Raw genomic sequence first — 27,413 nt, forward strand, 5'->3', positions numbered from 1 at the left:
GGGCGGCGCTGAGGGAGCGCCGCACTGTCGGAGGGGCGGTGCTGAGGGAGCGCCGCACTGTCGGAGGGGCGGCGCTGAGGGAGCGCCGCACTGTCGGAGGGGCGGTACTGAGGGAGCGCCGCACTGTCGGAGGGGCAGTACTGAGGGAGCGCCACACTGTCGGAGGGGCGGTGCTGAGGGAGCGCCGCACTGTCGGAGGGGCAGTGCTGAGGGAGCGGCGTACTGTCGGAGGCGCGGTGCTGAGGGAGCGCCACAGGGGCAGTGCTGAGGGAGCGGCGTACTGTCGGAGGGGCGGTACCGAGGGAGCGCCGCACTGTCGGAGGGGCGATACTGAGGGAGCGGCGCACTGTCGGAGGGGTGGTACCGAGGGAGCGCCGCACTGTCGGAGGGGCAGTACCGAGAGCGCCGCACTGTCGGAGGCACGGTACCGAGGGAGCGCCGCACTGTTGGAGGGGCGGTACCGAGGGGGAGGGGCAGTACTGAGGGAGCGCCGCACTGTCGGAGGGGCGGTACTGAAGGAGCGCCGCACTGTCGGAGGGGCGGTGCTGAGGGAGCGCCGCACTGTCGGAGGGGCGGCGCTGAGGGAGCGCCGCACTGTCGGAGGGGCGGCGCTGAGGGAGCGCCGCACTGTCGGAGGGGCGGTGCTGAGGGAGCGCCGCACTGTCGGAGGGGCGGTACTGAGGGAGCGCCGCACTGTCGGAGGGGCAGTACTGAGGGAGCGCCGCACTGTCGGAGGGGCGGTACTGAGGGAGTGCCGCACTGTCGGAGGGGCAGTACTGAGGGAGCGCCACACTGTCGGAGGGGCGGTGCTGAGGGAGCGCTGCACTGTCGGAGGGGCAGTGCTGAGGGAGCGGCGTACTGTCGGAGGCGCGGTGCTGAGGGAGCGCCGCAGGGGCAGTGCTGAGGGAGCGGCGTACTGTCGGAGGGGCGGTACCGAGGGAGCGCCGCACTGTCGGAGGGGCGGTACTGAGGGAGCGCCGCACTGTCGGAGGGGTGGTACTGAGGGAGCGCCGCACTGTCGGAGGGGCGGTACTGAGGGAGCGCCGCACTGTCGGAGGGGCGGTACTGATGGAGCGCCGCACTGTCGGAGGGGCGGTACTGATGGAGCGCCGCACTGTCGGAGGGGCGGTACTGAGGGAGCGCCGCACTGTCGGAGGGGCGGTACTGATGGAGCGCCGCACTGTCGGAGGGGCGGTACTGATGGAGCGCCGCACTGTCGGAGGGGTGGTACCGAGGGAGCGCCGCACTGTCGGAGGGGCGGTACTGAGGGAGCGCCGCACTGTCGGAGGGGCGGTACTGATGGAGCGCCGCACTGTCGGAGGGGTGGTACCGAGGGAGCGCCGCACTGTCGGAGGGGCAGTACCGAGAGCGCCGCACTGTCGGAGGCGCGGTACCGAGGGAGCGCCGCACTGTTGGAGGGGCGGTACCGAGGGGGAGGGGCAGTACTGAGGGAGCGGCGCACTGTCGGAGGGGCGGTACTGAAGGAGCGCCGCTCTGTCGGAGGGGCGGTACTGAGGGAGCGCCGCACTGTCGGAGGGGCGGTACTGAGGGAGCGCCGCTCTGTCAGAGGTGCCGTCTTTCGGATGAGACGTTAAACCGAGGCCCCGTCTGCTCTCTCAGGTGGATGTAAAAGATCCCGCGGCCACTATTTCGAAGAAGAGCAGGGGGAGTTCTCCCCGGTGTCCTGGGGCCAATATTTAACCCTCAATCAACATCACTAAAATGGATTATCTAGGTCAGGATCACAATTGCTGTTTGCTGTGTGTAAATTGGCTGCCGCGTTTCCCACATTACAACAGTGACTACACTCCAAAAAGTACTTCATTGGCTGTAAAGCACTTCGAGACGTCCGGTGGTCGTGAAAGGCGCTATATAAATGCAAGTCTTTCTTCTTTCTGACCCGAGGGGATGGGATATTCTTCTTCAAAAGTGCCGGATAAGGCGTTGAAATTTGGAGGCCTACTCTTGGTTTACCACCCGACCTGAGTGTCCCTCCCCTTGGTCCTAGCGAGCCCACAACTGGCTACTGTTTGCCCACCCGGGGCAGAACCACGATTCCGGCCTATCTCCCCACCGTTTGCCGCTCCCTAGGCCGCGCGCGGAGGTAGCTCTGGGGTAGCGGCGGTAACCGGACGGTTAAAAACTGGATTTTTTTTTGGACACCGTTTGAGGCGGCACCTTCCGGCCGGCGGTAAAACCAGCGCTCAGCCGGTGTCACCGCCTCCACAAAAAAAAAACCGGCGGGAACCGCACTTGGATCCCACGGGCGTCTCGGGGCCCGACCTTACCTTGAAGATGGGGTGCACTGCAGGCAGCTGCCTCAAGGTGGCGATGCAGAAGGCCTCCCCCAGCAGGTGAGTGGCGCACAGGTGGTAGACAATCTGGTGAAGTTGGAAGTCAGAACTCCGCACCCAAATCTTTGCCAGGAGCCAGGCGTTTTCCGGATCCGAGGGCAGGAAAATGGGATTGTTGATTCCCGGGACTTGGCCGAGCTGTTGGTGTGCGAGAAATAAGTGAATTTGTGTAAAGTCCTGTCCCCTCAGTACAGGTTCACACGAGGCATGTCGTGAAGTCAAGGTCACTCTGGGCCTGCACCTTTATTTCACAGCTCTGGAACGCTGCACTTGCCTGAGACCTGCCCTTATATACCTGTCTCTTGCAAGTGCACCCCTGGTGGTAAGGTATGCTGGTGGTTACAGGTCATATCTTATTACAGTCATGTATAGCATGTTAGGATACAGTTATATAGAATAATGTAAGATACATGACAATTTGAATGACAGATTCCCCCTCTCCTCCTCCCCCTGTCGATCTTTGCTCTTCCTGAACGTGCTGACACACACATTCTCTCTTTCTCTAGCTGTCTATCCCGCTCTCTTTTCCTCCTTCCGTTTTCTGAACGGTTTTCCTGTTTTTTTCTTCTCATCTGCTTTCATTCCCTGCGTCATGTGTGTGCTCCCTCTCCCTGTCTCTCTCTGTCTCACTCTATGTGACCTGTGCCTGCATATATCTCCTCGTATGTGTCTGTCTTTCTTTTTCTCTCTCCCCCCACCCCCTCTCCACTATCTTTGTGTCTTTCTATCTCTCTCGCTCTCTCTCTTTCTTTCTGCCCCGTATGTGTCTTTCTATCTGTCACTCTCTCTTTCTGTCTATTGTCTGTCTGTTTCTCCCTCTGTATATGTCTCTCTCTCTCTCTCTCTCTCTCCGCTCTCTTCTGTCTGTCTATCTCAGTCTCTCTCTTTTTGCAAGTCTGTCTCTCTCGCTCCCTGCCTTTCTATCTCAGTATTTCTCTCTCCCTCTCTTTCTCCCTGTATGTCGATCTGTCTCTCTTGCTCTCTCTATTTCTCTATGTCTCTCTCGCTCTCCCTGTCTTTCTATTTCTATCTCTCCCTCTCTCTGTCTATTTGTCTCTCTCTTTCTCTCTGCCTTTCTATCTAATTCTTTCTGTTTCTCTTTCTCCCTATGTCTGTCTGTCTCTCTCTCTCTGCTCTGCCTGTCTTTCTATTTCTATCTCTCCCTCTCTCTGTCTATTTACCTCTCTCTCTCTTTCTGCCTATCTAATTCTGTTTCTTTTTCTCCGTATGTCCGTCTCTCTCTCCCTGCTCTCCCTGTCCCTCTTTCTCTCTGCACGTCTGTCTCTTTCTCTGTACATCTCTCTCTCTCTGTCTTTCTATCTCGGTGTCTCTCTCTCTCTATTTCTTGGTATATCTATCTGTCCCACTTTCTACATAAGAAATAGGAGGAGGAGTCGGCCATTCGGCCCCTCGAGGCTGCTCCGCCATTCAATAAGATCACGGCTGATCTTCGACCTCAACTCCACTTTCCCGCCCGATCCCTTGATTCCCCCTAGAATCCAAAAATCTATCGATCTCAGCCTTGAATATACTCACAGACTGAGCCTCCACAGCCCTCTGGGGCAGTGAATTCCAAAGATTCACCACCCTCTGAGTGAAGAAATTCCTTCTCATCTCAGTCCTAAATGGCCGACCCCTTATCCCGAGACTGTGACCCCTGGTTCTAGACTCCCCAGCCCGGGGGGAAACATCCTCCCTGCATCTACCCTGTCAATCCCCCTCAGTATCTTGTATGTTTCAATCAGATCACCTCTCATTCTTCGAAACTCCGGAGAGTAAGGGCCCAATGTACACAATCTCATTATAAGTCAGCCCCCTCATCCCAGGAATCAATCTAGTGAACCTTTGTTATACCGCCTCCAAGGCAAGTATATCCTTCCTTAGATAAGGAGACCAGAGCGGTGCACAGTACTCCAGGTGCGGTCTCACCAAGGCCCTGTACAAATAATAATAATAACTTTTAATTATATAGCGCATTTATCGTCCCAAAGCACATCACAACAATTTTACAACACGTTGGATATTGACCATTGAGGGACAGAGAGGAAAAGCGGGAGAAGGACGTGTAAAAGGAGATTAAAGGCTCAGGTCTGCAGCAAATGTAGCAAGACTTCTTACTCTTATACTCCAACCCCCTTGCGATAAAGGACAGCATGCCATTTGCCTTCCTTATTGCCCGCTGTACCTGCATGCTAACTCTCGGTGTTTCTTGTTTTTCTGTGTCTCTCTCTCTCGTTCTGAGTCTTTCTAACTGATACGTCCTTACGACACAGTATAAATGCACACGAGGCCCATGCTTGAGAGAAGGTCAGCCTGTGACCTGTCCTTTATTCCTTAGCACTCAATGCTGGAATTGGGTGGAGCTTCCCCTTTTATACCTGAAGGTCCAGGTTGGGAGTGTCTCCCACAAGTTCACCAACTAGTGGTCATTGTTCTCACAGTGTACAACTTAGGTCAGATTATACATGGGTTACAATGCTGGTTGAATACATGACACTAACTCTCTGTGTTTCTTGCCTCTCTGTGTCTCTCTCTCTCTCGCTCTGTGTCCTTCTATCTGTCTATCCCTTTACCTGAAGGTCGACACTGTGGAGGATACAGAGAGGCCCACCTGTGGCGAGCCTGGTGGAGAAGGGAATGACATTTAAGAATCCCAATGCGTACCCCCACCTACCTGAATAGCGATGGGCAGTAACTTGTTCTCGGGATCCTGGTACAGCAGGCAGATTGGTGCTGCTATGTACTGCTGGTTTCCTTTAATCACATTGCCAGGAACTCCATCCAAGATCTTGTAATCCACGATGTAAATGTTTCCTTTCTGCAACGAACAACAGAATGTCCAGACCATTTGTACATTGAGCAGGGGTGAGGCAGGATTCACCAACATGGAGAAGACCGGATGAATTTTTGCCTTTAGCAATCCTCGTACAGAACTTTGCGCATATCGGTATTCAGGGTGATAAAATTAACTAACCCCGTGCTTTACCTGCCCTGGGAGTGTTTGAGGGGACAGTGTAGAGGGAGCTTTACTCTGTATCTAACCCCGTGCTATACTTGCCCTGGGAGTGTTTGATGGGACAGTGTAGAGGGAGCTTTACTCTGTATCTAACCCCGTGCTGTACCTGCCCTGGGAGTGTTTGATGGGACAGTGTAGAGGGAGCTTTACTCTGTATCTAACCCCCTGTACCTGCCCTGGGAGTGTTTGATGGGACAGTGTAGAGGGAGCTTTACTCTGTATCTAACCCCATGCTGTACCTGCCCTGGGAGTGTGTGATGTGACAGCGTAGAGGGAGCTTTACTCTGTATCTAACCCCGTGCTGTACCTGCCCTGGGAGTGTTTAATGGGACAGTGTAGAGGGAGCTTTACTCTGAATCTAACCCGTGCTGTACCTGCACTGGGAGTGTTTGATGGGACAGTATAGAGGGAGCTTTACTCTGTATCTAACCCCCTGTACCTGCCCTGGGAGTAGTTGATGGGACAGTGTAGAGGGAGCATCTATCAAGAGGATGACTTAGGTCTTGCCAATGTCCTTTGATGATAATAATCAAATTTATTGGCGGTGAAGGGCGTTGGGACATCCTGAGTATGTGAAAGATGTTAAATAAATAATGGTGTTGGCCAGGCTGATGCACCAGCTTGTCTTTTCCTGCCCATTAACTTTATATGTTTCTATATAAGTCCAGAGTAGGAACGAAAAAGAAGGACTTGTATTTATAAAGTGCCTTTCACGATCTCAGCCACTGTTGCGATGTAGAAAATGCCGCAGCCGAGTTGCGCACAGCAAGATCCCACACACAACAATGTGATAATGACCAGATGGTCTGTTTTAGCAATGTTGGTTGAGAGAGACATATTGGTCACGGACACCAGGCAGAACTCCCCTATTCGTCTCCGAAACAGATCTTTTACGTCCGCCCGAGAGAGCAGACGGGGCCTGGGTTTAACGTCTCACCTGAAAGACGGCCCCTCCGCCAGTGCAGCCCTCCCTCAGCACTGCACTGGGCGTGCCAGCCTAAATCTGGAGTGGGACTCAAACCCACTACCTTCTAACGCAGAGGCAAGAGTGCGACCCACTGAGCCACAGCTGGCACTGTAAAGAAAAGGAAAGACTTGTGCTTTTATGTAGCGCCTTTCACCACCCCAGGACATCCCAAAGCGCTTTACAGCCAATCAAGTACTTTTTATTTCCCCAAGTGTAGCCACTGCCGGAAGGTCGGAAACGCGACGTCCCACACAAACCTCCATTTCCTTCTGCAGCGAGGATCCCCCGAGTGACTTGTGGACCATATCATTTGTTACCGGAAACTTATTTGGCAATTCCTTGCATCTCTCGATCAAGCATGGGTTGCTGCCGTTTTTGAACTGGTACCCAAAAAACCAGTCTTCCTTCCAGTGACTCAGCACAAAGTCTGGGCGGGAAAGGAGTGGGGAAAAATAAAGTCATTAAAGCAGCAATATTCCTTCAAGAAGAAGTACATTCTACTGAATTGGCAAATGGCCCCCAAATGCAAGGAAGAGATAAAGCCACCCACCCCTGATTTTAACTCCAGGTGGACTCACCGCTCAGGCCCGAGTTAAAATTACAGTCGCGGCTCAATGATTCATCGGGTTGCAACATGCCTACGGTAAAGAAGGACCCTGTTGGCTCTGGGCGGGTGTCCTTGCTGCCCGGCTCAGGAGAGCCCGTTAAAATTGCAGATGTTGCGATCGCGGCTGCTTGCGGACAGGTTAAGAGCCGGGGGGCGATTTTGACTGACTGCCCGCCAGGTTTCTGCTGAGCGAGTAGGGTTAAAATCGCCCCCCTGGGGATCTCTGTTGTCGCGTAGCACTGGTTAGAGTCGGCCATTTTGTGTGGAGCTTCATGGAGCCACAGGCATTGTTGGTAGACTTCTCCACTCTCAACAATGTCCTCTTACTGTGTCCAGGCCTCGCTCGTCCATATTCCCTTTCTTGGTGAAGCCCAGGTGAACAGCCAAGACCCTTAGTGTAGAACAAACGAATTGCAAAGCGCTGGAATACAGAGGGACCTGGGGGTCCTTGTGCATGAAACACAAAAAGTTAGCATGCAGGTACAGCAAGTGATCAGAAAGGCCAATGGAATGTTGGCCTTTATTGCAAGGGGGATGGAGTATAAAAGCAGAGAAGTCCTGCTACAGCTGTACAGGGTATTGGTGAGGCCACACCTGGAGTACTGCGTACAGTTTTGGTCTCTGTATTTAAGGAAGGGTATACTTGCATTGGAGGCTATTCAGAGAAGGTTCACTCGGTTGATTTTGGAGATGAGGGGGTTGACTTATGAGGAAAGGTTGAGTAGGTTGTGCCTATACAAATTGGAATTTCGGCAGAATGAGAGGTGATCATTTCGAAACATATAAGATAATGAGGGGGCTCGACAAGGTGGATGCAGAAAAGATATTTCCACTGATAGGGGAAACTAAAACTAGGGGACATAGTCTCAGAATAAGGGGCCGCCCATTTAAAACCAAGATGAGGAGGAATTTCTTCTCTCAGTGGGTTGTAAATCTGTGGAATTCTCTGCCCCAGAGAGCTGTGAAGGCTGGGTCATTGAATATATTTAGGGCGGAGATAGACAGATTTTTGAGCGTTGAGGGAGTGAAGGATTATGGGGAGCGGGCGGGGAAGTGGAGCTGAGTCCATGATCAGATCAGCCATGATCTCATTGAATGGCGGAGCAGGCTTAAGGGGCCAAATGGCCGACTCCTGCTCCTATTTCTGATGTTCTTAGGACACCGAGGTCAACAATAGTTGATGAGAAGATGAGGCCGTGGTTAGATGACTCCAAAGTTGGGTTTCAAAGGCCTGTCAATTGTAGGATGAAGGGAGCAGTGAGGTTTGAGATTCTAGGAAAGAACACATTGGAGACGGTGCAATGCGTCTTGATTTTAACTGAGTGAGGATCCAGGGAGAAGGAAGAGTGTGTAGAAAATAAGAACATACGAAACAGGAGCAGGAATCGGCCATTCGGCCCCTCGAGCCTGCTCCGCCATTCAATAAGATCATGGCTGATCTGATCATGGGACTCAGCTCCACTTCCCCGCCCGCTCCCCATAACCCTTTACTCCTTTATCACTCAAAAATCTGTCGATCTCCACCTTAAATATATTCAATGACCCAGCCTCCACAGCTCTCTGGGGCAGGGAATTCCACAGATTTACAACCCTCTGAGAGAAGAAATTTCTCCTCATCACAGTTCTAAATGGGTGGTCCCTTATTCTGAGACTATGCCCCCTAGTTCTAAATTCCCCCTTGAGGGGAAACATCCTCTCTGCAGCTACCTTGTCGAGCCCCCTCAGAATCCAACAAGACCACCTCTCGTTCTTCTAAAATCCAATGAGAATCGGCCCAACCTGCTCAACCTTTCTTCATAAATCAACCCCGTAGGGTGGGGAGATTTGGAGTTTAGGAGGAACAAGACAGGAAAGTTCAGAGAGATGACTCTAGTTGTTTTTTGATAAGTTCACAGAATGTAGGCATTACTGGCAAGGTCGGCATTTATTGCCCGTCCCTAATTGCCCCTTGAGAAGGTGGTCGTGAGCCTCCTTCTTGAACCGTTGCAGTCCTGTGTGGTGAAGGTGCTCCCACAGTGCTGACTTTGTCATTACCGGTTTGTTACAACTGAGTGCCTCGCTGGGCCATTTCAGAGGGGCAGTTAAGAGTCAACCACATTGCTGTGGGTCTGGAGTCACATATCGGCCAGACCGGGTAAGGGCGGCAGATTTCCTTCCCTGAAGGACATTAGTGAATCATATGGGTTTTTACAACAATCGGTAGTTTCACGGTCACCATTACTGACACTGGCTTTTTAATTTCAGATTTTCTTTTATTAACAGTTGCCATGGTGGGATTTGAACTCATGTCTTTGTATTATTACCACAGGCATCTGGATTACTAGCCCAGTAACATAACCAGTATGCTACTGTACCCATGATAAAATGATAGGGCTGATAAAATGATATAGTTGATAAAATGATAGGGTTGCTAAAACGATAGGTTTGATAAAACGACAGGTTTGATAAAACGATAGGGTTGTTAAAATAGAGAGCGAGATAAGATAGGTTGTGAGAGAAAGAGAGGAACTGAGGGCCATAGAGCAGAGATGGTTGAGGACATTGTCCCTGGAATTCTCACACGGGTTTCCCTGGTCTCCTGTCGGAGTTAGGGTAGAATCCGCAAGGAAACTTGAGGCCATTGAATTCCAAATCTCGCCCATTGCGTTAGTCTATAGAATTCCCAATCTCTGGCCCATTTTGTTAGTTTATAGAATTCCCAATTTCTGGCCCATTGAGTTAGTCTATAGAATTCCCAATCTCTGGCCCATTGTGTTAGTCTATAGAATTCCTAATCTCTGGCCCATTTTGTTAGTTTATAGAATTCCCAATTTCTGGCCCATTGAGTTAGTCTATAGAATTCCCAATCTCTGGCCCATTGTGTTAGTCTATAGAATTCCTAATCTCTGGCCCATTTTGTTAGTTTATAGAATTCCCAATTTCTGGCCCATTGCGTTAGTCTATAGAATTCCCAATCTCTGGCCCATTGTGTTAGTCTATAGAATTCCTAATCTCTGGCCCATTTTGTTAGTTTATAGAATTCCCAATTTCTGGCGATTGAGTTAGTCTATAGAATTCCCAATCTCGCCCGTTGCATTAGTCTATAGAATTCCCAATCTCGCCCATTGCGTTAGTCTGTAGAATTCCAAATCTTGCCCGTTGCATTAGTCTGTACAAATTCCAATCTCTTACTTCCTACAGGACTCTTAACTCTCCAGAAGATCCTCTGAAAACTTTCCAGATTATCCCAGGTGTATCCAAACATGTTCACAAACTTCTTCAGGAAAAGTTCCCCTAGACTGAGCAAACGGACAGTGATTAACTTCTTCAGCACCTCATCTTACACCCTACCTGGCACTTTACCACCTGTCCCCAAGGATGCTTGCCTCATGTGTCTCTCTTCCTCCAATACCTCACCCAAAATGGCCAGGCTGCAAGTGTGTGGCTAGATAGTCGTCAGGCTGTTTGACCATAGAAGGACCCAACACAGAGCTCAACATCTAGATACCTTGCACTGATCATGGAATCACAGAACGGTTACAGCACAGAAGGAGGCCATTCGGCCTGTCGAGCCTGTGCCGGCTCTCTGCAAGAGCACTTCAGCCAGTCCCACTCCCTTTCCCCATAGCCCCGCAAATTGTTTTTCCTTCAGGTACTTATCCAATTCCCTTTGGAAAGCCACGACTGAGTCTGCCTCCACCATCCTCTCAGGCAGCGCATTCCAGATCCTAACCACTCGCTGCGTAAAAAGGTTTATCCTCGTGTCGCCTTTGGTTCTTCTGCCAATCGCCTTAAATCTGTGTCCCTCTGGTTCCTGACCCTTCCACCAATGGGAACAGTCTCTCTCTATCTACTCTGCCCAGACCCCTCATGATTTTGAACACCTCGATCAAATCTCCTCTCAACCTTCTCTGCTCCAAGGAGAACAACCCCAGCTTCTCCAGTCTATCCCCGTAACTGAAGTCCCTCATCCCTGGAATCTTACTTGTAAATGTTTCTGCACCCTCTCTAAGGCCTTCACATCCTTCCTAAAGTGTGGTGCCCAGAATTGGACACAATACTCCAGTTGGGGCCGAACCAGCGTTTTATACAGTTTCATCATAACCTCCTTGCTTTTGTACTCTGTGCCTCTATTTATGAAGCCCAGGATCCCGTAAGCTTTTTTAACGGCTTTCTCAACTTGCCCTGCCACCTTCAACGATTTGTGCCCAGGTCTCTCTGTTCATGCACCCCCCTTTAGGATTGTACCTTTAGTTTATATTACCTCTCCTCTTTCTTCCTACCAAACTGTATCACTGTGCACTTTTCTGCGTTAAATTTCATCTGCCACGTGTCCGCTTATTCCACCGGCCTGTCTATGTCCTCTTGAAGTCTATCACTCTCCTCCTCACTGCTCACCAGTGGTGAACCCCCTCCCGAGGAAAGGGGTGCTGAGGCCAAGCGTAGCACTGCAAGTGCCGCTTTGATGGAGGTCAGCCAACCCACCATTGAACCTGGGCCCTTCCTCATCCACATGGCTGAGTTCATGCCTGGATCCATTGAGCCATTCTGGGCTGTTTCCCCAAAAGCCTTTGGGCAAATCAGGGTCTTGACAGTGCCAGTCTTGGCTCAATGCGCAGCTCGTCAGAAGGCGGTGGGTTCAAGTTCCACCCTAGAGATCAAAACCCAGGCTGACACACCCAGAGCAGTGCTGAGGGAGTGCTGCACTGTCGGAGGTGCCGCCTTTCGGATGCGACGTTAAACCGAGGCCCCGTCTGCCCTCTCAGGTGGACGCAAAAGATCCTGTTGCCACTATTTTGAAGAAGAGCAGGGAAGTTCTCCCCGGTGTCCTGTGGCCAATATTTATCCCTCAACTTACATCATGAAAAACAGATGATTTGGTCACTATCACATTGCTGTGTGTGGGAGCTTGCTGTGTGCAAATTGGCATTTCCCACATTACAACAGTGACTACACTTCAAAAATTGGCTGTAAAGCGCTTTGGGATGTCATGAGGTCATGAAAGACGCTATATAAATGCAAGTCTTTCTTTCTTTATCACTCCCTGCCTGTAACATCATTGTTACCTCTAGACTTGACTATTCCAGTGCACTCCTGGCTGGCCTCCCACATTCTACACAACGTAAACTAGAGGTGATCCAAAACTCGGCTGCCCCTGTCCTAACTCACACCGAGTCCTGCTCACCCATCACCCCCTGTGTTCACTACCCCGTGTCCTAACTCGCACCGAGTCCCGCTCACCCATCACCCCCTGTGCTCGCTGCCCCATGTCCTAACTTGCACCGAGTCCTGCTCCCCCATCACCCCCTGTGCTCGCTGCCCCATGTCCTAACTCGCACCGAGTCCCGCTCCCACATCATCCCTTGTGCTCACTGACCCTGTGTCCTAACTCGCACGGAGTCCCGCTCACCCATCACCCCCTGTGCTCACTGCCCCGTGTCCTAACTCGCACCGAGTCCCGCTCACCCATCACCCCCTGTGCTCGCTGACCTACATTGGCTTCCGTTTAAGCAACGCCTCGATTTCAAAATTCTCATCTTTGTTTTCAAATCCCTCCATGGCCGTCGCCCCTCCCTATCTCTGTAATCTCTTCCAGCCTCACAACCCCCCCCGAGATATCTGTGCTCCTCTAATTCTGCCCTCCTGACCATCCCTGATTATAATCGCTCCACCATCGGTGGCCGTGCCTTCTGTTGCCTGGGCCCCAAGCTCTGGAACTCCCTCCCTAAATCTCTCCGCGTCTCTTTCCTCCTTCAAGACGCTCCTTAAAACCGACCTCTTTGACCAAGCTTTTGGTCACCTGCGCTAATTTCTACTTATGCGGCTCGGTGTCAAATTTTTATCGCATAATACTCCTGTGAAGCACCTTGGGATGTTTCACTACGTTAACGGTGCTATATAAATACAAGTTGTTGTTGTTGTCCCTGCTTCTGCATTCTGACGGCCACCTGAAGGGGGCGCACTGCGTGACCATGATACTCACGCTACGTGCAAGGAGTTCTCAAAGTCCAAACGCTTGTCATTATCAAATTTGACATCTTGGTGAAGGTCATCCTCTGTCTCGGCGTCAATGCATTTGGTCACACCTGGTTTCCAGACCTTCCACCTACAGTACATGAAGGAAGCCATGTCAGCACATTCTGTGGGCAATGGGTGCACGTTTACTCCCCCCCCCCCCCCCCGAATACCAGCGATCCTGAGGGGCGGGGCTGTGGGACGACCGCCATGGTTCCTCCCACCCTCGGGTGAGCAACTCTGGTTGGACATGTTCCCGGAGGGCTTCATAGAATGGCCTTCGCTGCCTCCGACCCGAATGATACAAAGCTAGGTGGGACTGTAAGTTGTGAGGAAACATAGAAACATAGAAAATAGGTGCAGGAGTAGGCCATTCGGCCCTTTGAGCCTGCACCGCCATTCAATATGATCATGGCTGAACATGCAACTTCAGTACCCCATTCCTGCTTTCTCACCATACCCCTTGATTCCCCTAGTAGTAAGGACTACATCTAACTCCTTTTTGAATATATTTAGTGAATTGGCCTCAACAACTTTCTGTGGTAGAGAATTCCACAGGTTCACCACTCTCTGGGCGAAGAAGTTTCTCCTCATCTCAGTCCCAAATGGCTTCCCCCTTATCCTTAGACTGTGACCCCTGGTTCTGGACTTCCCCAACATTGGGAACATTCTTCCTGCATCTAAACTGTCCAGTCCCATCAAAATTTGATCTGTTTGAGGATGCAAAGAGACTTTAAGGGGGTATGGACAGGCTAAGTGAGTGGGCAAGAACATGGCAAATGGAATATAATGTGGAGAAATGTGACATTATCCACTTCGGTAGGAAAAATAGAAAAGCAGAGTATTATTTAAACGGTGAGAGATTGGGAAGTGTTGGTGTTCAGAGGGACCTGGTTGTCCTTGTACACCAATCACTGAAAGTTAACATGCAGGTACACTAAGCAATTAAGAAAGCAAATGGTATGTTGGCCTTTAGTACAAGGATTTGAGTATAAGAGTAAAGATGTCTTACTGCAATTATATAGGGCCTTGGTGAGACCACACCTGGAGTATTGTGTACGGTTTGGGTCTCCTTACCTAAGGAAGGATATACTTGCCATAGAGAGAGTGCAACGAAGGTTCACCAGACTGATTCCTGGGATGGGAGGATTGTTCGATGAGGAGAGATTGAGTAGACTAGGCCTATATTCACTAAAGTTTAGAAGAATGAGAGGTGATCTCATTGAAACATACATAATTCTTACAGGGCTTGACAGGGTAGGTGCAGGGAGGATGTTTCCCCCTGGGCTGGGGAGTCTAGAACCAGAGGTCACAGTCTCAGGATAAGGGGTCGGCCATTTAGGACGGAGATGAGGAGAAACTTCTTCACTCAGAGGGTGGTGGATCTTTGGAATTCTCTACCTCAAAAGCAATTTCTGCGGTCTGGAGGAGTCCGTGTTCCATGTCTATGTTAAATGTGTGAGGTTGCAGCCCCTCTTCCATTATTTGAAGGGGCTGCTCCTCAAATTCTGCTTGCACTTCAGTCCCACACTCCTGATCTTTGGGCACCTTGTGCGGAAGAGAGCGGGCAGGTCCGAAGGCCTCCTCGTAGGACTGCTCCTGGGCATGGCCAAAGTAGCCATTAACCCGTCCGGGCAGCGGGCGGTCGAGGGGGTTGTTCAGCCTGACCGCCTGCCTCTCTTCCACGGTTACATCCGAGCCGGGGTGTCCCTGGAGATGGCGCACGCGGTGTCCACCGGTACGCTCGCGGCCTTCCGCGAGAGGCGGGCGCCGGAGGGACTGGAGTGCATCATCGCCCCCGGGAGCAGAATTTTAATTTGAACTGCTAAGTTTAAAGTTTTATTGTTAATTTGTGGGTTCTAGTGTCCCTTTAATATTGGGGCACTCGGCTTTATCATCCAATTTAAAATAGTTGTAGAGCTGTTTCATTGTGAGTGGCATAGCCAGTCACGTGATGTTCACAAGAGTCAATAAAACCCCGGCCAGTTGGGTCTTGGTCATAGTGGATGAACTGGTAATGTGTAGTATGATTGTTAAACCTTTGTTAATAAACCAACTAGTTCTTAATAGCAATGTGTTGCTATGAATTCTTAAGCAAAGATCCCATGAAGCAAATACATTACACAGCAGTAGAGACCTTTGGGAACCACAGGTCCAAAGTCACCAGTTCTTCCCAATTTACACAGTGCTTCCTACCTCGACAATATACACAGGGGCTGCTATTCTCGACAATATACACAGGGGTTGTGAGTCTCTATAATATACACAGGGGTTGCGATTCTCTATAATATACACAGGGGTTGTGATTCTCTATAATATACACACCAGCTGCTATTCTCTATAATATACACAGGGGCTGCAATTCTCTATAATATACACATGGGCTGCTATTAGAAACATAGAAACATAGAAAATAGGTGCAGGAGTAGGCCATTCGGCATTTCTAGCCTGCACCGCCATTCAATGAGTTCATGGCTGAACATTCAACTTCAGTACCCCATTCCTGCTTTCTCGCCATACCCCTTGATCCCCCGAGTAGTAAGGACCTCATCTAACTCATTTTTGAATATATTTAGTGAATTGGCCTCAACAACTTTCTGTGGTAGAGAATTCCACAGGTTCACCACTCTCTGGGTGAAGAAGTTCCTCCGCATCTCGGTCCTAAATGGCTTATCCCTTATCCTTAGACTGTGACCTCTGGTTCTGGACTTCCCCAACATTGGGAACATTCTTCCTGCATCTAACCTGTCTAACCCCGTCAGAATTTTAAATGTTTCTATGAGGTCCCATCTCATTCTTCTGAACTCCAGTGAATACAAGCCCAGTTGATCCAGTCTTTCTTGATAGGTCAGTCCCGCCATCCCGGGAATCAGTCTGGTGAACCTTCGCTGCACTCCCTCAATAGCAAGAATGTCCTTCCTCAGTTAGGAGACCAAAACTGTACACAATACTCCAGGTGTGGCCTCACCAAGGCCCTGTACAACTGTAGCAACACCTCCCTGCCCCTGTACTCAAATCCCCTTGCTATGAAGGCCAACATGCCATTTGCTTTCTTAACCGCCTGCTGCACCTGCATGCCAACCTTCAATGACTGATGTACCATGACACCCAGGTCTCTTTGCACCTCCCCTTTTCCTAATCTGTCACCATTCAGATAATAGTCTGTCTCTCTGTTTTTACCACCAAAGTGGATAACCTCACATTTATCCACATTATACTTCATCTGCCAAGCATTTGCCCACTCACCTAATCTATCCAAGTCACTCTGCAGCCTCACAGCATCCTCCTCGCAGCTCACACTGCCACCCAACTTAGTGTCATCTGCAAATTTGGAGATACTACATTTAATCCCCTCATCTAAATCATTAATGTACAGTGTAAACAGCTGGGGCCCCAGCACAGAACCTTGTGGTACCCCACTAGTCACTGCCTGCCATTCTGAAAAGTACCCATTTACTCCTACTCTTTGCTTCCTGTCTGACAACCAGTTCTCAATCCATGTCAGCACACTACCCCCAATCCCATGTGCTCTAACTTTGCACATTAATCTCTTGTGTGGGACCTTGTCGAACGCCTTCTGAAAGTCCAAATATACCACATTAACTGGTTCTCCCTTGTCCACTCTACTGGAAACATCCTCAAAAAATTCCAGAAGATTTGTCAAGCATGATTTCCCTTTCACAAATCCATGCTGACTTGGACCTATCATGTCACCTCTTTCCAAATGCACTGCTATGACATCCTTAATAATTGATTCCATCATTTTACCCACTACCGATGTCAGGCTGACCGGTCTATAATTCCCTGTTTTCTCTCTCCCTCCTTTTTTAAAAAGTGGGGTTACATTGGCTACCCTCCACTCTATAGGAACTGATCCAGAGTCAATGGAATGTTGGAAAATGACTGTCAATGCATCCACTATTTCCAAGGCCACCTCCTTAAGTATTCTGGGATGCAGTCCATCAGGCCCTGGGGATTTATCGGCCTTCAATTCCATCAATTTCCCCAACACAATTTCCCGGCTAATAAGGATTTCTCTCAGTTCCTCCTCCTTACTAGACCCCCCGACCCCTTTTATAACCGGAAGGTTGTTTGTGTCCTCCTTCGTGAATACCGAACCAAAATACTTGTTCAATTGGTCCGCCATTTCTTTGTTCCCCGGTATGACTTCCCCTGATTCTGACTGCAGGGGACCTATGTTTATTTTTACTAATTTTTTTCTCTTTACATATCTATCGAAAGTTTTGCAATCCGTCTTAATGTTCCCTGCAAGCTTCTTCTCATACTCCATTTTCCCTGCCCTAATCAAACCCTTTGTCCTCCTCTGCTGAGTTCTAAATTTCTCCCAGTCCCCAGGTTCGCTGCTATTTCTGGCCAATTTGTATGCCACTTCCCTTGGCTTTAATACTATCCCTGATTTCCCTTGATAGCCATGGTTGAGCCACCTTCCCTTTTTTATTTTTATGCCAGACAGGAATGTACAATTGTTGTAGTTCATCCATGCGGTCTCTAAATGTCTGCCATTGCCCATCTACAGTCAACCCCTTAAGTATCATTCGCCAATCCATCCCAGCCAATTCACGCCTCATACCTTCAAAGTTAGCCTTCTTTAAGTTCTGGACCATGGTCTCTGAATTAACTGTTTCATTCTCCATCCTAATGCAGAATTCCACCATATTATGGCCACTCTTCCCCAAGGGGCCTCGCACAACGAGATTGCTAATTAATCCTCTCTCATTACATAACACCCAGTCTAAGATGGCCTCCCCCCTAGTTGGTTCCTCGACATATTGGTCTAAAAAAACATCCCTTAGCACTCCAGGAAATCCTCCTCCACCGTATTGCTTCCAGTTTGGTTAGCCCAATCTATGTGCATATTAAAGTCACCCATTATAACTGCTGCACCTTTATTGCATGCACCCCTAATTTCCTGTTTGATGCCCTCCCGAACATCACTACTACTGTTTGGAGGTCTGTACACAACTCCCACTAACGTTTTTTGCCCTTTGGTGTTCTGCAGCTCTACCCATATAGATTCCACATCATCCAAGCTAATGTCCTTCCTAACTATTGCCTTAATCTCCTCCTTAACCAGCAATGCTACCCCACCTCCTTTTCCTTTTATTCTATCCTTCCTGAATGTTGAATACCCCTGGATGTTGAGTTCCCAGCCCTGATCATCCTGGAGCCACGTCTCCGTAATCCCAATCACATCATATTTGTTAACATCTATTTGCACAGTTAATTCATCCACCTTATTGCGGATACTCCTTGCATTAAGACACAAAGCCTTTAGGCTTGTTTTTTTAACACCCTCTGTCCTTTTAGAATTTTGCTGTACAATGGCCCTTTTTGTTCTTTGCCTTGGGTTTCTCTGCCCTCCACTTTTCCTCATCTCCTTTCTGTCTTTTGCTTTTGCCTCCTTTTTGTTTCCCTCTATCTCCCTGCATTGGTTCCCATGCCCCTGCCATATTAGTTTAACTCCTCCCCAACAGCACTAGCAAACACTCCCCCGAGGACATTGGTTCCGATTCTGCCCAGGTGCAGACCGTCCGGATTGTACTGGTCCCACCTCCCCCAGAACCGGTTCCAATGCCCCAGGAATTTGAATCCCTCCCTGCTGCACCATTGCTCAAGCCACGTATTCATCTGAGCTATCCTGCGATTCCTACTCTGACTAGCACGTGGCACTGGTAGCAATCCCGAGATTACTACTTTTGAGGTCCTACTTTTTAATTTAGCTTCTAGCTCCTTAATTTCATTTCGTAGGACCTCATCCCTTTTTTTACCTATGTCGTTGGTACCAACGTGCACCACGACAACTGGCTGTTCTCCCTCCCTTTTTAGAGTGTCCTGCACCCGCTCCGAGACATCCTTGACCCTTGCACCAGGGAGGCAACATACCATCCTGGAGTCTCGGTTGCGGCCGCAGAAACGCCTATCTATTCCCCTTACAATTGAATCCCCTATCACTATCGCTATATACACGGGGGCACTATTCTCTATAATATACACGGGGGCTGCTATTCTCTTATAATATACACGATGGCTGCTATTCCCTATAATATACACGGGGGCTGCTATTCTCTATAATATACACGGGAGCTGCTATTCTCTATAATATACACAGGGGCTGCTATTCTCTATAATATACACAGGGGGGCACTATTCTCTATAATATACACAGGGGCTAATATTCTCTATAATATACACAGCGGCTGCTATTCTCTAAAATATACACAGGCACTCCCAAGCATGCTACACTTAGCACACGTCTTGTCTCAAATTACTCAGATACCGTCTCCCAAAGTGTTACCCAACACTGGCTAGATTGGGAGACTCTCAGAGCGATTCTCAGCGTTAACTTGTGCCATCGTTTGGTGCTGTGGAAGAGAGTGTTCGAAGACCAGGCCCTTAAATCTATCACCAAGCTCATGGTCTACAGACTGTAATGATACCCGCCCTCCTGTATGGCTCAGAGACATGGACCATGTACAGTAGACACCTCAAATCGCTGGAGAAATACCACCAACGATGTCTCCGCAATATCCTGCAAATCCCCTGGGAGGACAGACGCAACAACGTTAGTGTCCTCGATCAGGCCAGCATCATCAGCATCGAAGCACTGACCACACTCGACCAGCTCCGTTGGGCGGGCCACATTGTTCGCATGCCCGGCACAAGACTCCCAAAGCAAGCGCTCTACTCGGAACTCCTTCACGGCAAACGAGCCCCAGATGGGCAGAGGAAACGTTACAGGGACACCCTCAAAGCCTCCCTGATAAAGTGCAACATCCCCACCGACACCTGGGAGTCCCTGGGCCAAAGACCAGTCCGCCCTAAGTGGAGGAAGTGCATCCGGGAGGGCGCTGAGCACCTCGAGTCTCGTCGCCGAGAGCGTGCAGAAAGCAAGCGCAGGCAGCGGAAGGAGCGTGCGGCAAACCAGACTCCCCACCCACCCTTTCCCTCAACCACTGTCTGTCCCACCTGTGACAGAGACTGTAATTCCCATATTGGACTGTTCAATCACCTGAGAACTCACTTTTACAGTGGAAGCAAGTTTTCCTCGATTTCGAGGGACTGCCTGTGATGACGATGATGATGGACTTGTACACACTGAGTTCAGGCTGCCCGATACTGGGGGTGCTTGTCGGACAGAGGAGATTCCCGTCCCATCAGTCTGGACTGGACACAACGTGAAACTGGGCTCTCCCGCCTGTAGCACCAGGCGAGCAGATGCCGGAATCAAGTTACTGTAAATACTGACGGGGGTCATCATTGTCCCGGTTCCCAACGATCCCACAGGCTATCAGTCCCACCGATCACCATTACCTGTACAGCTTCTGTCTCTCCTCCAGTTCCGTCTGACGATGGGACTGAAGTACGGCTAACTTGTCATCGGAGGGTCGCTTGGCTGTGAAAACCAAAGGATTATTCGAGTTATAACGTACACAGGGCTTGCTGTTAATACAGAGGGACTGCTATTAATATACAGGGACTCTATTCCCTATAAAATGGGACTGCTAGTAGTATATATTTAGGGCCCGCTATTCTCTATAATATATACAGGGGCTGCTATTCACTATAATATACACACAAGGTGCTATTCTCTATAATATACAGAGGAATTGCTATTCTCTATAATATACACAAGGGCTGCTATTCTCTATAATATACTCAGGAGCTGCTATTCTCTATAATATACACAAGGACAACTATTCGCTATAATATACACAGGGGGGCACTATTCTCTATAATATACACAGGAGCTGCTATTCTCTATAATATACACAGGGACAACTATTCGCTATAATATACACAGGGGCTGCTATTCACTATAATATACACACAAGGTGTTATTCTCTATAATATACAGAGCGATTGCTATTCTCTATAATTTACACAAGGGCTGCTATTCTCTATAATATACACAGGAGCTGCTATTCTCTATAATATACACAGGGACTGCTATTCTCTATAATATACACACAGCTGCTATTCTCTATAATATACACAGGGAGGCACTATTCTCTATAATATACACAGGGGCTGCTATTCTCTATAATATGCACAGGGGGGCACTATTCTCTATAATATACACAGGGGCTGCTATTCGCTATAATATACACAGGGGCTGCTATTCACTATAATATACACACAAGGTATTATTCTCTATAATATACAGAGGGATTGCTATTCTCTATAATATACACAAGGGCTGCTATTCTCTATAACATACACAGGAGCTGCTATTCTCTATAATATACACAGGGGCTGCTATTCTCTATAATATACACAGGGGCTGCTATTCTCTATAATATACACAGGGGCTAATATTCTCTATAATATACACAGGGGCTGCTATTCTCCATAATATACACAGGGGGGCACTATTCTCTATAATATACACAGGGACTGCTATTCTCGATAATATACACAGCTGCTATTCTCTATAATATACACAGGGGGGCACTATTCTCTATAATATACACAGGGGCTGCTATTCTCGATAATATACACAGCTGCTATTCTCTATAATATACACAGGGGGGCACTATTCTCTATAATATACACAGGGACTGCTATTCTCTACAATGTACACAGGGGCTGCTATTCTCTATAATACACACCCCTCCCTATCTCTGTAACCTCCTCCAACCCTAAAACCCTCCGCCATCTCGGCGCTCCTCTAATTCTGGCCTGTTAAACTTCCCCGATTTTAATTGCTCTGCAACTGGCAGCCGTGCCTTCTGCTGTCTCCGTCCTAAGCTCTGGAATTCCATCCCTAAACCTTTTTGTCTCCCGACCTCTCTCTCTTCCTTTAAGCTGCTCCTTAAAACCTACCTCTTTGACCAACTTGCCCTAACCTGATTATGTGGCTCGGTGTCAAATTCTGTTTGATAATCGCCCCTGTGAAGCACCTTGGGATGTTTTACCAAGTTAAAAAGCGCTGTGTAAACATAAGTTGTTGTGTCTGTAATTGTTATATATGCAATGTGTAGTCACTGTATAGTTGCTTAAGATGGAGACTTGTTTACCTGATGTACTATCGATAAGGTTTGCACTGTGTATATACGTGCTGGCACCACTAGAGGGTGCAACTGGTGGAGACCGGGGTTTCCGGCCCTGGTGGCAGGAGCTGTATAAAAGGGGAGCCACCCTGCTTGTGCCTCACTCTGGAGTGAGGAGTAAAGGACCAAAGTCACTACAGTTTGAGTACAGCACATTGCCTCGTGGAGTCATTGATAAGTACACTACAGACATAAAAGTAGTCCCACACTGGTCTGGCGTGTGCTGCCCCTGGGCTCTTGCCTCTCCTGGGCCCCGGACTCACGCCTCCCCTAGGCCCCGTTCACATCCCTCTACAATCTCTCGCCGCTCCTTCGCCCCCAACCTCGCCGCTTCTGCTGCACCTGCCCACGCTCCAATCAGCGACCTGGATTTTGCTGACGGCCAATCCAGTTGTCCTCCTCCGAGGCGTCGCCTCCCCTCCCCCCCCCACCGCCGAACCGGCTCGCGCAGTATTTTGCAGTGATATGCCTCCACACCTCCGCTCCTTTTATCGCCCAGACCTGCCGCAGAGGGTTCCTTGCAGGCTGGGGCCCCACGCTGTGCGATATGTGTGCGCCCACTAGGTCCGTGCAGCAGAGCTGGTCTCCAGTCGTCTTGGTCAACCCTTGCCACTGGACCAAGACCGAGCTCTGTCAAGCCCCGTGTGGTGGCTGGTGTGCAACGGACACCCCACGTTAAAAACATCCACCCACAGGCATCTTCCACCCCTTCAGGATGTAGTTCGGGATCTGGAATATTAGGTCCTTCATTGAAACATCCGTGAACTCATCCCTTTTTGGCGTGGAAGCAAGTCATCCTCGATATGAGGGACCGCCTAAAAAAGAGGGAGAGAGACACTGGTTTGCAAGTGTCAGCCATGGCTCAGTGGATAGCACCCTCGCCTCTGAATTAGAAGGTTGTGGGTTCAAGTCCCACTCCAGGAACTTGAGTACATAAATCCAGACCGATGCTCCCAGTGCTGAGGGAGCGCTGCACTGTTGGCGGGGCTGTCTTTTGGATGAGACGTTAAACCAAGGCCCCGTCTGCTCTCTCAGGTGGACGTAAGAAGCAGGAGTAGGCCATATGGCCCCTCGAGCCTGCTCCGCCATTTAATACAATCATGGACTCAGCTCCACTTCCCCGCCCGCTCCCCATAACCCCTTATCAGTTAAGAAACTGTCTATCTCTGTCTTAAACTTATTCAATGTCCCAGCCTCCACAGCTCTCTGAGGCAGCGAATTCCACAGATTCACAACCCTCTGAGAGAAGAAATTCCTCCTTATCTCCATTTTAAATGGGCGGCCCCTTATCCCAAGATTATGCCCTCTAGTTCTAGTCTCCCCTATCAGTGGAAACATCCTCTCTGCATCCACCTTGTCAAGCCCCCTCATAATCTTATACGTTGCGATAAGATCGTCTCTCATTCTTCCGGATCCAATGAGTAGAGGCCCAACCTCCTCAACCTTTCCTCATAAGTCAACCCCCTCATCCCCAGAATCAACCTAGTGAACCTTCTCTGAACTGCCTCCAAAGCAAGTGTATCCTTTCGTAAATACGGAGGTAAAAGATCCCATGGCCACTATTTTGAAGAAGAGCTGGGGAGTTATCCGCGGTGTCCTGGGGCCAATATTTATCCCTCAATCAACATTACAAAGAAACAAATGATCTGGGCCATTATCACATCGCTGTGTGTGGGAGCTTGCTGTGCGCAAATTGGCGTTTCCCACATTGCAACAGTGACTACGCTCCAAAAAAAGTACTTCATTGGCTGTAAAGCGCTGTGAGGCGTCCGGTGGTCGCGAAAGGCGCTATATAAATGCAAGTCTGTGCGTTCACAAGCTTACCTGTTCCTTCGCGAATGCAGATGGTGACATTCTCACTCAGCCACCTGTAGCAGGGGAAGTGGTGTGTTTTCCCCGAGGGCGTTTGCACCGTGACATAGCGGCAAAACCAGTCGTCCTCCACGAGGAACTTGACTTTCTCCAACAGCACCCACCAGATGGAGCCCAGGTCCGTCTCACTGCTGACGTCGTATTCGTCCACCTGGCCAATCAAAGCAGAGGACATGTTAAGAAAAAAAAGAATGTAAAGGCACAGGAGAAATACCCCCCAGATTTACAAGGATGATACCAGAAGTGAGAAGGTACAGGTCTTCTTAGGTGGTCCATCATATCGAGGATTCTATTATTCAAGAGGGAGTTAGATATGGCCCTTACGGCTAAAGGGATCAAGGGTATGGAGAGAAAGCAGGAAAGGGGTACTGAGGTGAATGATCAGTCATGATCTTATTGAATGGAGGTGCAGGCTCGAAGGGCCGAATAGCCTACTCCTGCACCTATTTTATATGTTTCTATGACCCGCTGCCACCAAAAAGGACTTTTCACAGGTGTTTCAATGAAGGACCTAATATTCCGGATCCCGAACTACATCCTGAAGGGTGGAAGATGCCTGTGGGTGGATTTTTTTAACGTGGGGTGGCCGTTGCACACCAGCCACCACACGGGGCTTGACAGAGTTGGGTCTTGGTCCAGTGGCAAGGGTTAACCAGGACGACTGGAAACCAGCTCCGCTGCATGGACCTAGTGCGCGCACACATATCGCACAGTGTGGGCTGTCCTGTGCTGCCCCTGGGCTCTCGCCTCTTCTGGGCTCCCGAACTCTCGCCTCTCCTGGGGCCCCGGCTCTTCTGGGCTCCCGAACTCGCGTCTCTCCTGGGCCCCCGATCACGTCGCTCAACAATTTCTCGACATTCTCAATATTAACAAGATGACAAAAGATGCAGGGAACAGTCTAACGCCCACTAGCACAAGAGTCAGACGGCATTACTGATAATTACTATTAATTTCCACAGGTATAACTATCAGAAAAGACTGGGGCTCATTTTCCTTCTAAGAAAGAGAAGACTCGGGTGTGACAAATGTTCCTTCACACTGGACCAGCTCCGCTGGGCAGGGACACATTGTCCGCATGCCCGACACGGGACTCCCAAAGCGAGCGCTCTACTCGGAACTTCCTCACGGCAAGCGAGCCCCAGGTGGGCAGAGGAAACGTTACAAGGACCACCCTCAAAGCCTCCCTGATAAAGTGCAACATCCCCACTGACACCTGGGAATCCCCTGGCCAAAGACCAGTCCGCCCTCAGTGGAGGAAGTGCATCCGGGAGGGCGCTGAGCACCTCGAGTCTCGTCGCCGAGAGCGTGCAGAAAGCAAGCGCAGGCAGCGGAAGGAGCGTGCGGCAAACCAGTCCCGCCCACCCCTTCCCTCAACCACTGTCTGTCCCACCTGTGACAGAGGCTGTAATTCCTGTATTGGACTGTTCAGCCACCTGAGAACCCACTTTTAGAGTGAAAGCAAGTCTTCCTCGATCCCGAGGGACTGCCTCTGATGATGACGATAATTTGCACTCGTCGGGCCGGATTTTCGAGAAGTTGCCCGCCTGGGTTTTCATAGAAACATAGAAACATAGAAAATAGGTGCAGGAGTAGGCCATTCGGCCCTTCTAGCCTGCACCACCATTCAATGAGTTCATGGCTGAACATGCAACTTCAGTACCCCATTCCTGCTTTCTCACCATACCCCTTGATTCCCCTAGTAGTAAGGACTTCATCTAACTCCTTTTTGAATATATTTAGTGAATTGGCCTCAACAACTTTCTGTGGTAGAGAATTCCACAGGTTCACCACTCTCTGGGTGAAGAAATTCCTCCTCATCTCGGTCCTAAATGGCTTCCCCCTTATCCTTAGACTGTGTCCCCTGGTTCTGGACTTCCCCAACATTGGGAACATTCTTCCTGCATCTAACCCCGTCAGAATTTTAAACGTTTCTATGAGGTCCCCTCTCATTCTTCTGAACTCCAGTGAATACAAGCCCAGTTGATCCAGTCTTTCTTGATAGGTCAGTCCCGCCATCCCGGGAATCAGTCTGGTGAACCTTCGCTGCACTCCCTCAATAGCAAGAATGTCCTTCCTCAAGTTAGGAGACCAAAACTGTACACAATACTCCAGGTGTGGCCTCACCAAGGCCCTGTACAACTGTAGCAACACCTCCCTGCCCCTGTACTCAAATCCCCTCGCTATGAAGGCCAACATGCCATTTGCTTTCTTAACCGCCTGCTGTACCTGCATGCCAACCTTCAATGACTGATGTACCATGACACCCAGGTCTCGTTGCACCTCCCCTTTTCCTAATCTGTCACCATTCAGATAATAGTCTGCCTCTCTGTTTTTACCACCAAAGTGGATAACCTCACATTTATCCACATTATACTTCATCTGCCACGCATTTGCCCACTCACCTAACCTGTCCAAGTCGCTCTGCAGCCTCACAGCCGACTTGGCCCTCCGCGGAGAAAAGCCGTTCGCGAAGCCCGGTCGGGCGGGATCCCCGGGCACCTCTCTGCGGCGGCGCTGCCACGTACCGCCGGGGAGGCGAGGCGCGCTGACGCGCAAGGGCGCCGGTTGTGTTTGCGGCAGACTTACGGCTCTCTCGACCCGTACGCCCAGAACAGCGACAGGGTTCAAACCTGCCGGTGCAGCCCCGCCAGCCGTGGTAAGTATGAAAGCCCGTGGAAAAAGGCAAGTGAAAGGTTTTATTTATTTTTTTACTTTTCCCCCCCCGCGGGTCGATAGACAAGGACCTTGTGTATATGTTTTTATGGAATTTACTTTGGCTTACTCCGCCCCCCCCCACCCCCGTCCTCCCAAGGCCTCTCTCGCAGCGCTCCCGGCCCCCGGCTAAATTTGGGGAAATGCGCGGTTTTGTGCCCAACGCCCCGCCCCCTCCCCCCCCCCCCCCCTCTCCCCCTTTACCGATGCGCCTAAAGGCCGACAGTCCGGGCTAAAGACGGTGGCGCAGCGCAAACGGTAAATCTCACGCGTCGCTGCCGTAGTCGCCGAAAGACCCCGAAAATCCGGCCCGAGATACGGCGTCCCTTTAACCGTGCCGTGCGTCCGCGCGCGCGCGGGGGTTATCTGCCTCGACAGACAGCCGGTGAGCGGCCTGCGCATTGACCGCTCTCCCTCCCCCGATGGGTGCGTGGCCTCAGGGGGAACATTAGGGGGGGGGGTGAGGGGTGTGGGGGGGGGGGGGGGGGAATGACCTGATGGAGGTCTTCGAAATTCGGAAGGAATGGACGTCAAGACGAGGCCAGCAGCGAGGTCGGGAGACGAGGCCAGAACGCGCGTGGTGACCAACGGCCAAAGCACGGAGAGAGAGCGTGGAAAATCGCAGCGGACCCTGTGAATGGAGAGTGGCGCACTGGAGCCCGGGGTGGGGGGGGGGGGAGGGGGTGGGAGGTGGGCCCACCTACGCAGCGATCGCTGAAAACCAGGGAGCGAGGCCCTGAGGGAGAGAGGGAGGAGGTCAGTAGGAACATGACCGTGTGTATGTGTGCGCGCGTGTGTTTGCATGGGCTAAGCCCATGCG

The 27,413-nt window shown here is 50.3% G+C and overlaps 1 protein-coding gene across 1 annotated transcript in view; it reads right to left on the reverse strand.

The window, feature by feature from the left end:
• Nucleotides 1–27,413, reverse strand: part of alox12 (arachidonate 12-lipoxygenase) — a 67,493-nt gene that overhangs the window by 14,572 nt on the left and 25,508 nt on the right. The window contains exons 2-8 of the mRNA XM_070863146.1: nucleotides 23,834–24,032; nucleotides 20,271–20,352; nucleotides 12,907–13,029; nucleotides 10,116–10,222; nucleotides 6,595–6,764; nucleotides 5,029–5,172; nucleotides 2,289–2,492 (exon numbers count right to left, since the gene is read on the reverse strand). Coding sequence (XP_070719247.1) covers nucleotides 2,289–2,492; nucleotides 5,029–5,172; nucleotides 6,595–6,764; nucleotides 10,116–10,222; nucleotides 12,907–13,029; nucleotides 20,271–20,352; nucleotides 23,834–24,032 — 1,029 coding nt within the window. The remainder of the gene's footprint in view (nucleotides 1–2,288; nucleotides 2,493–5,028; nucleotides 5,173–6,594; nucleotides 6,765–10,115; nucleotides 10,223–12,906; nucleotides 13,030–20,270; nucleotides 20,353–23,833; nucleotides 24,033–27,413) is intronic.

The sequence above is a fragment of the Pristiophorus japonicus genome, chromosome 20 (assembly GCF_044704955.1).
Source record: "Pristiophorus japonicus isolate sPriJap1 chromosome 20, sPriJap1.hap1, whole genome shotgun sequence".
Lineage (NCBI taxonomy): Eukaryota > Metazoa > Chordata > Chondrichthyes > Pristiophoridae > Pristiophorus > Pristiophorus japonicus.